Here is a 14,453-nt window from a genome sequence, read left to right on the forward strand (position 1 = left end):
TGAATCCGCATACTATTTGCATTAAATGTCATAAATCAACTAACAGAAACTGCATTGCTGGGATATCTGCAAATTAAAACTTAAAAGTAATAATTTTATCTTGAGACATGTAAGAGAGCATACAACAGATCATCACGATGGAACAAAATCGTTCCTTAAAGCCTCAGTTAAAATGAAATCAATCTAGCACTAGGCAAAGAATATGTACTTAAACTTTCTGACATAGCTGGATAGCAATTTAGCTTCACAAAAGAAAATTCAAAATGCCATTCTATTGGGTTCATTAACTTTAAAAAGTGGTTTTAATTAAAATGCCATCATTAAAAAAAGATTTCTGGCAATTTATCCTCAAACTACAATTAAATGAAAGCATTCAGGTTAATCAAAGAAGTAAGAAAAGGTGAGGGTGTAATTTAGAAAGAAAAGCATTATATATTTTTCCTACTTATAAGTGATCTTAAGACTTATGAGTAATGCCAGATGTGCTTTAAAAAAGTGACCTAATCAGACAACACAAAGGTATGTGATGCCTAAGGTAACCAGGTGTGGGATGCAGGTGTCTTAAGCAGGCCTCTTCACATGATCCTTCTGCTCAGATACTTCCGAATCTAAAAACCTCCTCGTGTTTCTAGTAAGAAGAGGAGCAAATTCAGGGGCACTTTTAACAGACACATGCCCAGTTTAGAAGCCCTTAGAATAAGAAAGAGCACACAGGGAATAGGTCAATGGGAAAGGTTCAAACTCACAGCCTTGGCAACCAGAACCTCGGGCAAGTGACCTTGCAGCATTTCCTGATCGCTGCCTTTAATCCTAACTGCAGTTGTGCCAGATTCTAACACATTTCCTTTTCAACACCTGAATTTGAGACGTTGAAAGTTCTGATTTTTCCTTGCAAAGGCTTCATGGTTTCAAATTTACTTAATACAGCCTTACAGCAAAATTTAAGAGGAAATGAGCTCCACTGACATAACCAAAGATAACAAGGGAAGAACGAACGAAGTTAACCACTGAGTTAGTGTCAGTTAAAACAAATATGGAAAATATAAAGAGTCTTCTAAAGCAGGGTTCTCAGTTGTGCCCAGAAGTCACTGAAATTGGTGTGGATACTGCTGATACAATGATTTTGAACAGAGGAGGCACCGTGATTGATTTGGGTGGTGGATTCAGAGAAGCAGGGTATCCTGAAACGAGCGGGTTATTAGCACACAGTGAAGAAATGTTCTCTTTGTGATCATCTAAGCAAGGCTGTTTTTAACATATAAATACATAGTTTTTCTCCTTTTACCCAGTTTTAACATCTCTGATCCTTTCCATAAATCCAACAACCATGTTATCAAAGAAAGACCATGTTTGGTTTTCTTCAGAACTTTAAAAGAGCTGTTTTCCCTTTCAACATATGAGCACAATAAAACCATTCTCAATACTTGCATCACCAAGATACCACAGGAGCAGGCCACAGGTGTAGCTGCTATATTCACAATGGTTTTATATATATGACCGGCATCTGAATCTCTAATTTTTTACCTATGATAGATGTACTTAGGCATTTATAGACTGAAAAACATTTTATCATAAATCACCTTTTGTCTCCAACTTACATTGTAGCATATACATATTTTTATGTACATATATAAATTATATGCAAAGGTAGATTAAACTACCTACACATTTTATTTCAGGATCATAAAGCAGGTTGTCATAAAATCTGTGTTATATAATTGGAGCGCTGCATCTCTTAGAACTGAGAAGTACTGCTCCAAGTCATACATTTCACAATTGTGTTGACCCTAAAAAGAATTCCCTACAAATATCTCCTCTACATTTTACTCCTTGTAATACTGTCGGAAAACGTGCACTGGAGCATATGATTTGGTGAACATGTGCCAGAAACTGACAGCTGCTTCCCCAAACCCCTACAGTCAGAAACAGCAATACTCCAGCTATAAAGCGCATTTCCCAGCCTTGCTTACATATGAGTGGCCAATATACAGAAGTAAAAAATGTTGGATGGGAATTCCAGGAAAGCTGTTTAGCGGCTAAGCTGGCAGGTAGGCTCATTCCCCTTGTCCCTTCCTCCTCCCTGCTGCCAAGAACTTGAATGAGATGGCTGGAGCTTCAGCAGTTATTGATGACTCTGAGGCAATCTTAAAAACAGCAGCCCACCTGCTAAAAAAGGCAATAGAGAAAGACAGAAGGATCCAGAGATCCTCTTACTAACAGAGCTACCACACTAGCCCTGGAGTGCCAGCTTCTGGATTTCTTTTACACAGGCAGAAAGCCAATTTCTATCTTCAGCCGTTGTTTTGCAACTTAAACCACCAATGCAAAAAGACAAGATGAGTTCTCAGCCCTCACCAAGCTTCCAAAACGCATCCCTGCGACACCATTAATATTCTTCTACTGAGAATGGAGTACTCAGAGAAACAGTAGTCCATGGAATCGTTCTTTCCTCGAGTGCCTCTGCAACTGTTTAACAGATCTCCATGCCAGAGATCATGACTGGATTCTGAAGGACACAACTGCTCACAGCGGTGGAGGTGTAAGGGGAACTGTCTGCTGAGGAAGTGAATACACAAATACCTTAATGTAAAACAACTCATTAAGCAAAGCTCCACCTTCTGATAATTCATAAGCAGGGATTAAAGTGTCTGCTGGTCCCACCACTGGTACTGTCATTTATTGGTAGTAACAGTGGCAGTAAAGACCCTGGGTGAGAAAACACCTCTTGTACCCACTAAAACCAGACAGCATGGAACTCCAAATCCATGTTCAAAAATTGTGGTGCACCAATAAACCTTTCCAAATATGATTCTATATTATTTCAGTACAAGTTTTGTAGATCTGGCAATTAAAAAGCATTACTTAAGCACATAAAGGATGGCATATGTATTTTTACTTTCAGCAAAGTGTCTTAATCTTTGTAATTACAGTATTATTTGGAAAAAGCATGCTACAATTTTATGAAGCCTGCTGCTGTGTTGTATAGAGATAATGATTTTTAAATGGTACAGAATAACTAGAAGAAAATTAGTAAGAGACTGTAAAGTATAGAGCAGACAAAAATAGTTCATATAAAATGTAAGTGCGAAAACAAGAAACCTAAGTTTATGGCATGTGGTGTAGTTCTATACTTTCTTACCAGGTGAATGAATTTACTTCAGTTATATATTTTGTTTAAAACCCTGTTTATAGCTTCCAGGCACCAAAACTCCAAGCCACAAAGAGACAACAGCTGCAAAAAGAAAATCAACCTTATCAAATAGCAGGACTTTCCTATAATAAGTTTTTAACCAATCAGATCAGCTCACTTTTCAGTGTGCTCTTTGTTTTTCTTGGAATACACAGCTGGGGAACTTGAAGGGCAATGAAAGTCATGTTACAAAGATTAACATTTTACAGAGAAACTAAAATGCTCTGGTATCCAAAGAGTTCAGAAAAATGTCAGCACTAACTAAAGCAGAAAAAGTAATTAAAGATAAGTTTAAATTTTTACCATATCAAAGATATGTTTGTTCCTAATATTTAAAAGGAAACTGTTTAAAATCTAGAACAATTGCCTGGTTCTCGACTATTTGCTCTTCAGCTGTTCACTTGGATTTCTGCATGTCACCCTCAAAAAGATCCATAAAACTGCAGAGATTTGCCTGTTCTTGTTTCTGATACTGGCATCTCTACATTTCCTGTAAAATCAGATGAGGACTGAGCATTTCTAGCAGGAATATTCTTCACCTGTATAAAGGATGAACGCTGCTCTGACCTAAGGAAAGAGAGCATATCTAGACATTATTGCTCAGCACTGCAAAAGCAACAACTGCCCAAAGACCAAACAGAGATGAGCGACAGGCATATCAATTAGGTACAAATGCAGTGTTTTAGATCTAAGAAGTGCTAGGAAATGGCATTCCCAAGACATAACAAAGATAGGCAAAATACACCAAAACATTTAGCCTGTAATAAGAAAAAGTGTTCCTTCAAAACTTTTATTAAATAAATTGCACTATTTCTGCTGACTCAAAGCCAACACTTTTAATTCTTTTTCAGGCTTGGCTCGCCACGGCCTGCAGAGCACAGACCTCCACAGGAAGCCTGGGAATGATTTCACTCTCCCCCTCCAACTCTTGCTGAACTTATTCTTGTATCAAGATTCTAATAAGGCAGAAAAGAATGAAAAGGGGTCAGCAGGTGACTACCCAGCTTATTCTGCAGCAATAGTTGACATTCCTCTGCCAAACAGTTAAACTCTTCTGAGTAAGGAGGTTCCAATCTATCTTCAGATGGCTACAGATGTTCCTAGCAACAGAGCAGGTCAATTACCTCCTGAAAGGTAATGTGTTGGCAACGACAGACATTTTCCCATGCTTCAGCGAGAATACAGAGAAAGCTGGTACCTTCTCCAGGCAAAGTTCTTATAAGATGTACCTCCAAATGCTGATTTCTGTTTCTTTCAGCTATTCAGTTTCTTATTCAAACCACATCAGTCTACCTTGGTTTGACCTATATACCTGGGATTATCAGAAAGGAAAAACCAAAATAAGACCGAAACAGGAAAGAGCTGGGGCGGCCCAGCTGGTGTGAGTCAGGTACATGTGCCTAACATGGGTGTTCCACAGACTGCACCTGGGCTCTACTTTTGTTGCTCCTATATTTCAAGTGCTTACAAGGCCTCAAGCTGAGTTTGGGGTGAGAAGAAGACTGCTGTCATACAGGCTGTTGGCTCTGATACTATGACAGATGCTGACTACAGCATTCTGTGTCGCTACAGCAACGCTGTGATCTTTAATGAGGTTTTATACAACTGTGATAGAAATGACGGCTGGGTGCAGCAGCTCATGCTGTAATCTCAGCACTTTGGAAGGCCAAGGCAAGTGGGTCACTTGAGGTCAGCAGTTTAAGACCAGCCTGGCCAACACAGCAAAACCCCATCTTTACCAAAAATACAGAAGTCAGCCGGGCATGCTGGCACGCACCTGTAATCCCAGCTGCTCAGGAGGCTGAGGCACAAGAACCGCTTGAACCTAGGAGGCGGAAGTTGCAGTGAGCTGAAATCGTACCACTGTATTCCAGCCTGGGCGACAGAGCAAGACGTGTGCCCCCAAAAAAGAAGTGACTCCATAGCAAGGGAACTGAGCTTCCCCACAAATCACAGAGTTGGTTTTAGGAAGTTTCCTATCCAGGTGAGTCATCTGCTGTGTGTTTTCATCTTATGCTAATAACACTGACCCTGCCATCATCCACTGATAGAGTGCCTTAAAAGAGCTCAACCAGCTTTGCAGGCAGCAAATCAGTCATTCCCATGAGGCCCTGTTGAGGCACACACTAAGTCAGCATATTTGTTAAACTGAGAAATGGATGCAGAAACTAAGCCCTGAAGTCACATGAGGTCAAGCAGGCCAACTCCCCGTGGCACTTCACCTGGCTTGTGCTCTGTGGCTGCAGCAGTGGCCCTTTGGTGGATGCATGGCTTCTTGCTATGCAGTCTCACCTTGCAATCCAAACACATGGCACTGAGGCATATGAGGCAGGACAGGCCCACTGAGATGAAAATCATTTTTATAAATTTAGTTTGTTGAAAAACTAGTAGCTGAGTTGGCTTACTTAAAATGTTAAAAATGACTACAACTTATCTCCGACGTTTACACTGCTTCACTCGCCTGTGATCAACTGTAGCCGACAAGATTAGCTCAGCCCTGGCAAGCTGAAGCAAGTGAGTGCTCAGGAGGCCCAGGTGTGCTCCTGTTGCTAAAGCACAAACAGGAGCGACGCAGGCAGGTCTAATTAAAGCACAGCAGAGCAGGTGCTTGCATCTTGGGAAAAAATGCTGGGAAACTTTCCCAAAGCAAATTTATATGATCAGAAACTAGAAACTATCAACACTGTTCAAAGAAAAAAACTGTGGAGATAAGGAAGAGAGGAGGAGAGAAGAAAGGGAATAAGGAAGAACCGGAAAAGGGAGGCAAGGAAAAGGAAATTCAAAAAGCAAAGCGAGCCCTGCTTATAAGTATTCCTATCCCCCACATGATCTGGCATCCAGCTCGATGTCTAGCACTTAGCTGCAGCTCCGTATCTGTGGGATGGACACCTCCTCAGCAGACCCCCAACTCTTCAGAGCAAGCTCAGGAGTGCTACTTGGCATGTGGTCTGTGTATCAGTGGCATCAGTCACTGCAGCCCCAGGGAAGGCCTCTGAAAATGAAGATTCACTATCTCTGGGACAGGGTACTGCTCCATTTTAAACCAAGACACTCAAGTCTGCAAAACACTGATTTAGGAATATAAAATAAAAATCACTCAAAAACAAAAGCAGTCCTTCCCTTCCCATCTTCCTGACACCTTCCCTGTTGGCATGAAGAAAATGATGAAATGAGGGGTGAAGGTGCCAATAAAGGTGTGCCTGCGCCAGGCTAAGGGAGTGAGTGGTAGGGGTTGGGGGTGGAGAACCCAGACAGAAAGGTTGGGAAATGAAGCAAATACACCAAGTGAACAAGTTAATACATTAAGGATACAACAGAAGCCAGGTTTTTTGCTGCCTGAGAATAGATTAATAAACACAGAAAGGGAAAGACTACAAAGAACCCTGAGGTATTGGATTCAAAATGTATAAACAAGTATATTTCTAATATAATAGACACAGATAGATACAGCAGTACTTTTACATGGACGTGTGTGTGTGTGTGTGTGTGTGTGTGTGTGTGTGTGTGTGCTGATAAATGCATAGATGGGTGGGTGGGTAAGTGGTTGCGTAGACGGATACATGGATAAGTGGTTAGATGATTAAGTGGGTGGATGGATAGTTGGGTGATTAGGTGGATAGATGGATAGATAGTTGGGTGACAGTGGTTAGGTGATTGGGTGGATGAACAGATGGACTAGACAGATGTGGATAAGTGGTTGGGTGACTGGGTGAATGGAAGGGCAGTTGAGTGATATGGCGGATGGACATGGTATATGGTTAAATGTACGTGGATGGATAGGTGGGTGGGTGGTTGGTTGGATAAATGAATGGATGGGTGATTGGACTGATGGACAGATGGAGTGATGGATGGATAGATGGAGGGATGGATGGACAGATGAATGGGTGGTTGGGTGATTAGGAGAATGGATGAATGAATGGATGGGTGGTTGGGTGGATGAGTGGGTGACTGGATGGATGATGAATGGATGAATGAATGGGTGATTGGATAGATGGACAGATGAATGGGTGGTTTGGTAATTAGGTGAATGGATGGATAAATGAATGGGGGTCAGGTGGGTGGATGGATTGATGGTAGCTGGGTGATTGGTTGGATGGAAGAATAGATGGGTGATTGAATAAAGAAGGATGGATGGTTGGATGAAAGAATGAAGGATAGAAGGATGGATGGATGGATGAACAGATGAACGGACAGACGAATGGGTGGTTGGGTGATAAGGTGAATGAATGAATGGATGGGTATCTGGATGAATGGATGGGTGGCTGGGTTATTAGCTGGATGAAAGAATGGTTAAGTATTAACTGGATAAATGGAGGGATGGATGGGTGATTGGATGGATGGATGGATGGATGGATGGATGGATGGATGGATGGATGAATGGACAGACAGAGAGATGAATGGGTGGTTGGGTGATTGGATGGACGGACAGATGAATGTGTGGTTGGGTGACTGGACGGATGGACAGATGAATGGGTGGTTGGGTGATTAGGTGGATGGATGAATTGATGGATGGATGGCTGGATGAATGGATGGGTAGTTGATTAGTTAGATGGAAGAATGGATAAGTAACTGGATAAATGAAGGGATGGATGGTTGGATGGGTGACCAGATGGATGGATGGACGGATGGACAGATGAATGGGTGGTTGGGTGATTGGATGGATGGATGGATGGATGGACGGATGGATGGATGGATGGATGGATGATTGGGTAGATGGAGGGTGGTTGGGTGGATGAACAATGGGTGGTTAGGTGGAGAGATGGATGCATAGATAGATGGGTGGATGGGTGAATTGATGGCATTCATATGTTTTCTAACTCTGTCTGCTCAAAGGGCCTAGAAGCAGTGACACCTCACAAACAAACAAAACTCTGAAAACCCAGGTCTTTAAAATTCTGAACACCATACAACACTACAAGGAACCATCCCACTTAGTGATACGGGTTATCCCAGGGTAGGCAGGAAAAGTACAAAATGAGCCTGGAACAAGTGCTCAAAGGACAATATGGACAGATCAGAATGACACAGAAAAAAGCTCCTTCTGGCCAAGTCTGAACAATTTAAGAATCAAAAGAGAATATCAAATTATAACCCACTGACATAAGATTTCATAAATTCATACTGATATAAACAAATACAAGAGAAAGGAAAAAAAGCTCATTCTTATGGTAGAAAGCCACCTAATAATGGAAATAGTTGATCATCAACACAGTGCTGGCTGCTATGTGCAGAAATCCTTAGTGGAAACTATGGCTGTGAGAAGTCTGATGAGGAAGAGAGACTAGTATTCTATTAGAATATCTCCCCACGAAATGTGCAGCAAAGATCAGTTTTTTAAATGGTGACTGTGCATTGGAGAAACGCTGCAGATGCCAATCTGACCAAGTGGCCAAGACGAGTATTACTCTTAGCTGGAGGGGTCAACATCCTTTGTCCACTGCGATGACACCCAGAGAAGAACATGCACTGCCAAAAATGCATGGCCTGAGTCAGCCCACGAGAACTGGGGGCATCCGGAAGTAGAGGACCATCTAAAGAATGAAAGGCCTGTACTCTTTAAGTATGTCAAAGACATTAACGCAGAGAAAGACTAAAGAATGTTCCACTTTAAAGGAGACTGACTGATAAGACATGTTGATTAAATGTAGGGCACACTGCTGGACAGTGCCCCAGACCAGGAAAGAGAAAGAGGCATTGCTGGAACACTTAGGGTAATAGCAGCAGGGTCTAAGGATAGGATAGTCACATTGTATCAATGGTGCTTTGCTGACTGGAGAGAGAGGTGGTGGGGAGAGAGGGTGGAGCAACGTGGTGAAATTCTACAACTTAGGAAATCTGGGTCGAGGCAGTGCAGGAGTTTTCTGTGGTATTCTACCACTCTTTCCAGTAGCCCTGAAACTATTTAAAAATGTAAGTAATGTAAGAGGCAAAATAATTCATTATGTTCAACTCAAAATCCTTTCAGTTCATCCAGTTCAAATTACTGTCTCCTTGAGTTTATAGCTCAGTTGCAAACATGTTCTTAGGCTAAAATTCAATCAAAGACCTCAGTCTGAGAGGCTGTTTACTTCCCATCAAATTATTTTGAGTTAATAGTACTAATGTAAATCAAATAAAGCTACACCACAGGTAAATGTAAGCTCCTCTGCCAAGATGTTCCATTTTCATAGAATGTACTGGTAACAATCAGGAGATTCTGTACTTAACGAAAACTACCAACGGCAACAAGAAGACTGAAAAAGCCAGTTGGAGGATGACAATGGCTGGGTCAAGGTGATTCTGGTGTAAGTTATGCACAGGCAAAGACTGCATTCCCAGGGCCTGCCAATCATCTTGTGAATGGAGGCTATTCAATCCCATCTTGGTCTGGCAAGAGCAAGGGCATGCAGACAGCTGTCTGCAAGCCCACCACTGCACTCACAGAACAGCTTCAAAGCAAGAGATTCACGTTAGCAGATGAGTGAAGGCCTCATTACATGTGTAACTGGGTCACTTGGTTTCTGTGTTATAGGTCAAAATTAGACAATGCACAGAGATGACACATCAAGGAAAAGAACTTGACAGTTTTTAGAAGTGACAATCCTCACGAGCCAATGTGATTTAAAAAATTACAAATGTGTTCAATTTCCAATCTTACTATAGAACAGGCTATCACTTATTTAGATAGTTTCCAACAGACTAGACAACCAAATTAATTAAGAAATATTGGTGTAAAATTAAGAAACAATAAAGTTGACTATTTTTTCATTCTACAGGCAACAGGAAATGCTGCCTGAAAAAAACGGAATCTTATTTGGCTAAGGTGACTAGGAAAAAAAAAAAATATCAACTGCTGTGGGAAAGAGGACTGCTCACATTCTGAAGCAAATATACAGTTAGACATGACGTGGTATCAGGGATGGATTTTGAGAAATGAATCATTAGGCAACTTTGTCCTTGTGTGAACGTCACAAAGTGCACTTTCACAAAGCTAGATGATACAGCCCACACACCTAGGCTATATGGAGCAGCCCATTGCTCCTAGGCTACAAACCTGTACAGCATGTTACTGTACTGAATACTGTCAGCAACTGTACCACAATGCTAAGTATTTATGTCTCTAAACATAGAAAAAGTACAGTAAAAATACAGTATTATAATCTTATAGGACCACTGTCTTATTTGCAGTTCCATCATTGATCAAAATGTCCTTAAGAGATGCAAAACTGTAGCAGCAAACTGCACATCCATTTAATTCGCTCATGGACACTAGGTGGGGGTCAAGAGACCCAGGCCCAAGGACATCAGAGTGACAACTGGGCAGTGAAGCACAACAGGAAATGTCGGAATGAAATGTAAATGGCCAGTTTCTTCCTAACAACTTTGACAAGTATGGATGTGTTTGGATCAAGATTTAGATTTAAACACAGAAAACATTTATTAAACATCTACACTGCCCAGCACTCTTCGTGGTACTCTGAAACTCTTACAGAAGCCTTATGATGATCTCTCATATTAACTAGCACATTGTAGATATAGATGCTTCTTACTCAGGGAGAAAACCTTGCAGAAAAGCAAGCACAAGGAATTCCTGTCTACGCCCCTCCCCTTCACCTCCAGGAACACAGCTGTTATCACAAAGGCAGGCTGGTTTCAAGAGACAGATGAAAAAGGTATGGGCAAAGGTGGTACTCGTCAACCCATCTAAAGTTTTCAAGCAGCTACCACGTGGTCTGGCACAGAGGTGGCAGAGGGTGGTGACTGAAAACATGGAGCCTGCCTGCCTGGGCTTATACCCTGCTCCACCAACTGCTGACTTGGCACAGTCATTATCTCTGTGACTCAGTTTCTTCATTTGTAACAGCAGGGACAGATACAGTATGTGAGCATTAAGTAAGTCATTATGTAAAGTCCTTACAACACCGTCTGGCATAGAAGGCTGCAGAAAATAAAACAGGGATTTAATGAGTAAATAATGTAACATACCCTTAAGTAATAAAGAAAATGTTACCTTTAGATTTCTAAAATAGACAAATGTGTGCCTTGCAATCCAGACCATCTTCTCTAAAAGGCTTCATTTAGGAAGATTAAATCGAGTTTGACTAGACTGAAGAGCACACAAAATACACATTTCTTAAAAACGTGTAGAAAAAAAGACTAAGCTTTTCTTGATTTTTAAGCTAAGCACATAAGCGCTCTAATGGAAAGGCTACTGCCTGTTCACCATCCTGCCTCCTCTGGTGCCCCACCCCACCCCACACACAGGAGTTCAAATGTTGAACAATTAAACAGCAGTCTAACTCGAAATCTATATGCTTTTTCTGGGCTACTCAAATGTTTTTTTCCAGCTTCCAGTGTGCTATAACGCAAAAATGATGTTGCCTTGCAACTGAAGTAAAATTGGCCACTTACCTCAGAATAGGCAAGAGTGATATGTTCATATATTCCCTGGTGGTGATGAATGGCATCTTCTAGATCCTGCAGCTCTGAGGGAAGGTCTACCTCACCGCAAGCTTTACACCACGAATCCACGTTGCTCATATACTTGGAAGGTTAAAAAAAGATGATTTTTATCATTGACAATTTATGCTGTGAAGCAAACATTTTTAATATGGTTTTGAAAATTAGGGGAGTTGAGGGAGCTCCTAAGAATGTAACATGCCTGACTCTCCATCTCAAATGGCATCCTCAACTCACTTGAGACTCCTGGACTTCACTCAAAGGGTGGATTCCAGGAGGACTGGGGCAAGTCCCAGGAATCTGCCTCAACCGACTGCTGCCCAGGTCTGGGAGCACCCCTGGAGCAATGCAGCCCTGTTTGGGCATTCTGGTGCATTTTCCCAATCCACCTTTGAATCCACATTTCTTTTTTGAGACGGAGTTTCGCTCTTGTTACCCAGGCTGGAGTACAATGGCGCATCTCGGCTTACCGCAACCTCCGCCCCCTGGGTTCAGGCAATTCTCCTGCCTCAGCCTCCTGAGTAGCTGGGATTACAGGCACATGCCACCATGCCCAGCTAATTTTTTGTATTTTTAGTAGAGACGGGGTTTCACCATGTTGACCAGGATGGTCTGGATCTCTTGACCTCGTGATCCACACACCTCGGCCTCCCAAAGTGCTGGGATTACAGGCTTGAGCCACCACGCCCAGCCTTGAATCCACATTTGTAATTGCCCTGCACTCCTAGCAAGGGAGGGGGCAAAGATGACTCCCCCACGTGCCCCTCAACTAGGGCTCAACAGTAGGATACTCCTCCTCCATGCAGCTGTTTGTCAGCCTTACTCCCTTCCTTTTACATTAAGATGTAATGGAAAAAGTTCCAGATATCTAAAAATCATTTATCTGAAATTAGGAAGAGCAGCCAGTCCATTCTGCTAATGTTTAAAAAAAAAATTGAAACCAGAATTAAAAGGAGATGAAGAAAAAAGAGCCTAAACTTCTCTGCGAATCTTAGGAAAGGCTTAAGGAGGCAGAGGCATCATTCCTGTCTTCCCCAAATTGCATGGAAATATATGGAAAGCCTGAGCCATGTGAACAGTCCTGCGGCTGCCATCCCAAACCTGGCTCAATTTCCCCCACTGCCACCCCTCCACCTATATCCAGGACTTATCAACAGTCCTGGCTGCCAATGTAGAGGGAAGATCCCATAGGTGCAGAAGCCTGAAGCCTCAGCCTATATCCATACAAATAATAAAGAAGAAAGTAACTAGAAATAGAAAGGTAGTAGTTATTAGTTATTCATATGTGATTGTAGATTCATAGGGGATCTTAGCTATTCATAGGCGATCCTAATTCTTTTACTAATGCCTCTCGGGTTGGAAGAGTGAACCTGGTGTGACAACTGAAAGAAATGACCCTAAGGCAAGCCGCTTTAAGCCTTCTGTCAAGCCTGTGTAAGGGCTGCCAGAGGGCACCTGGGCTGTGCACCAGTGCCAGCGCTGGAAAAGTGCCCACTGTTTAGCCAGCTAGGGAAGGAAAAGTCCAAAATGGCTGAGACATCTCCTTCCCTGGGGGAGTTAGGAGAAAACTCCGCTTCTCCAAGTTCTTTCGGTAGGCCTGATGGCTGGCAGGTAGGCCCACGGACATTCGGGCGCTTAACTGTCTCTATGTGATGCTGTGCTTCAGCGGTCACGCTCCACTCTCATGTTCCACTGCTGTACCTGGTTCCTTTTTTCTTAGAAGAGATCATCAGTAAAAGTAATAAAAATCTTAATGTCTTTGTTCTTTCCAGACAAGTATGGAAAGGGGCTGATGCATTATGCTCCTTACCTCATCTCGGTTACCTGAAAGTCCTGGGCGCCTACCTATATGACACGTGATATACTTGATCCTATCATTCACCACCAAGGCCACGCCCTACCTACCCTCCCCCAGATTTGTACCACGCCCTACCTACCCTGCCCCCAGCTTTGTACTCAGTAAAAGTCAGAGAGTCCAGGCACTTGGGGCCACTGCCGGACTCAGCGCTTTTGTTGGTAGTGGACCCCCAGGCCCAAACTCTCTATCTCTGTGTCTTTTACTTCTACAGTTTCTCGTTTCCACTCCAGCAGGGAGGGGTTCACAGGACCCTGTAGGGCTGGATCCTACATGCCATACCAATCTAGGCTCAATCTCCTCCACTGCCACGCCCCTCCATCTCCAGGTCTCAGCAACAATCCTGGGGCTGCCATCCCAATCCTGGCCCAGCCTCCTCCACTGCCACGCTCCATTTCCAGGACTCATCAACAGCTGAGAAATCACTGCCAGATTTCCTAGGGAGATCCTATCAAAATCCATCACAGTTAAGAGTGAAAGGCAAGTGCTGAAGGCCCAATTAAGAAAGCTGATTCAATTAAGCCAAGCAGATATCAATACATTTCCCTCGTTTTTAACCTCTTTGCTCCTGTTCCTCACACATCTTTTTACTTAGCAGGGAATGCAGAGGATGACTACTTTAATGACTGGCCAGAAAGGAAATACGTTATAATTCCCTTAAAATATAGTAAGAACAACCTCCTAGTTTATTTTTAGGACATTAAAACAGACAAATCGCCCCAATAATAACTGCTTATGAAAATCCTTTTATTACTGAGCACAGAAGAATATCTATGCAGACCTTAGCGCTTGAAGCCAATTCATATGAAATTACGTATCACTTGAGAGCAGGTGGTTTCTATGTATTTCTTGGGTGGCATGTTCTATAAATGTCAATTTGGTCAGGTCAGATGCTTGTCAGTATTTTTTAGCTCTATTTCACTCTATCATCTTCCATTATTGCATTTAATACCAATTGTTAAATTATTT

The 14,453-nt window shown here is 42.3% G+C and overlaps 1 protein-coding gene across 7 annotated transcripts in view; it reads right to left on the minus strand.

Annotated features, from left to right (window-relative positions):
• Positions 1 to 14,453, minus strand: part of TRIO (trio Rho guanine nucleotide exchange factor) — a 376,037-nt gene that overhangs the window by 198,307 nt on the left and 163,277 nt on the right. For all 7 annotated transcript variants that reach the window (XR_013532357.1, XR_013532356.1, XM_035291759.3 and 4 more), the window contains one exon: positions 11,582 to 11,713. Coding sequence is in view for 5 of the 7 variants with exons in the window: in XM_035291759.3 (XP_035147650.2) it covers positions 11,582 to 11,713 (132 nt within the window). In the remaining 2 variants the exon portion in view is untranslated. The remainder of the gene's footprint in view (positions 1 to 11,581; positions 11,714 to 14,453) is intronic.

This window comes from Callithrix jacchus, chromosome 2 (genome assembly GCF_049354715.1).
Source record: "Callithrix jacchus isolate 240 chromosome 2, calJac240_pri, whole genome shotgun sequence".
NCBI lineage: Eukaryota > Metazoa > Chordata > Mammalia > Primates > Cebidae > Callithrix > Callithrix jacchus.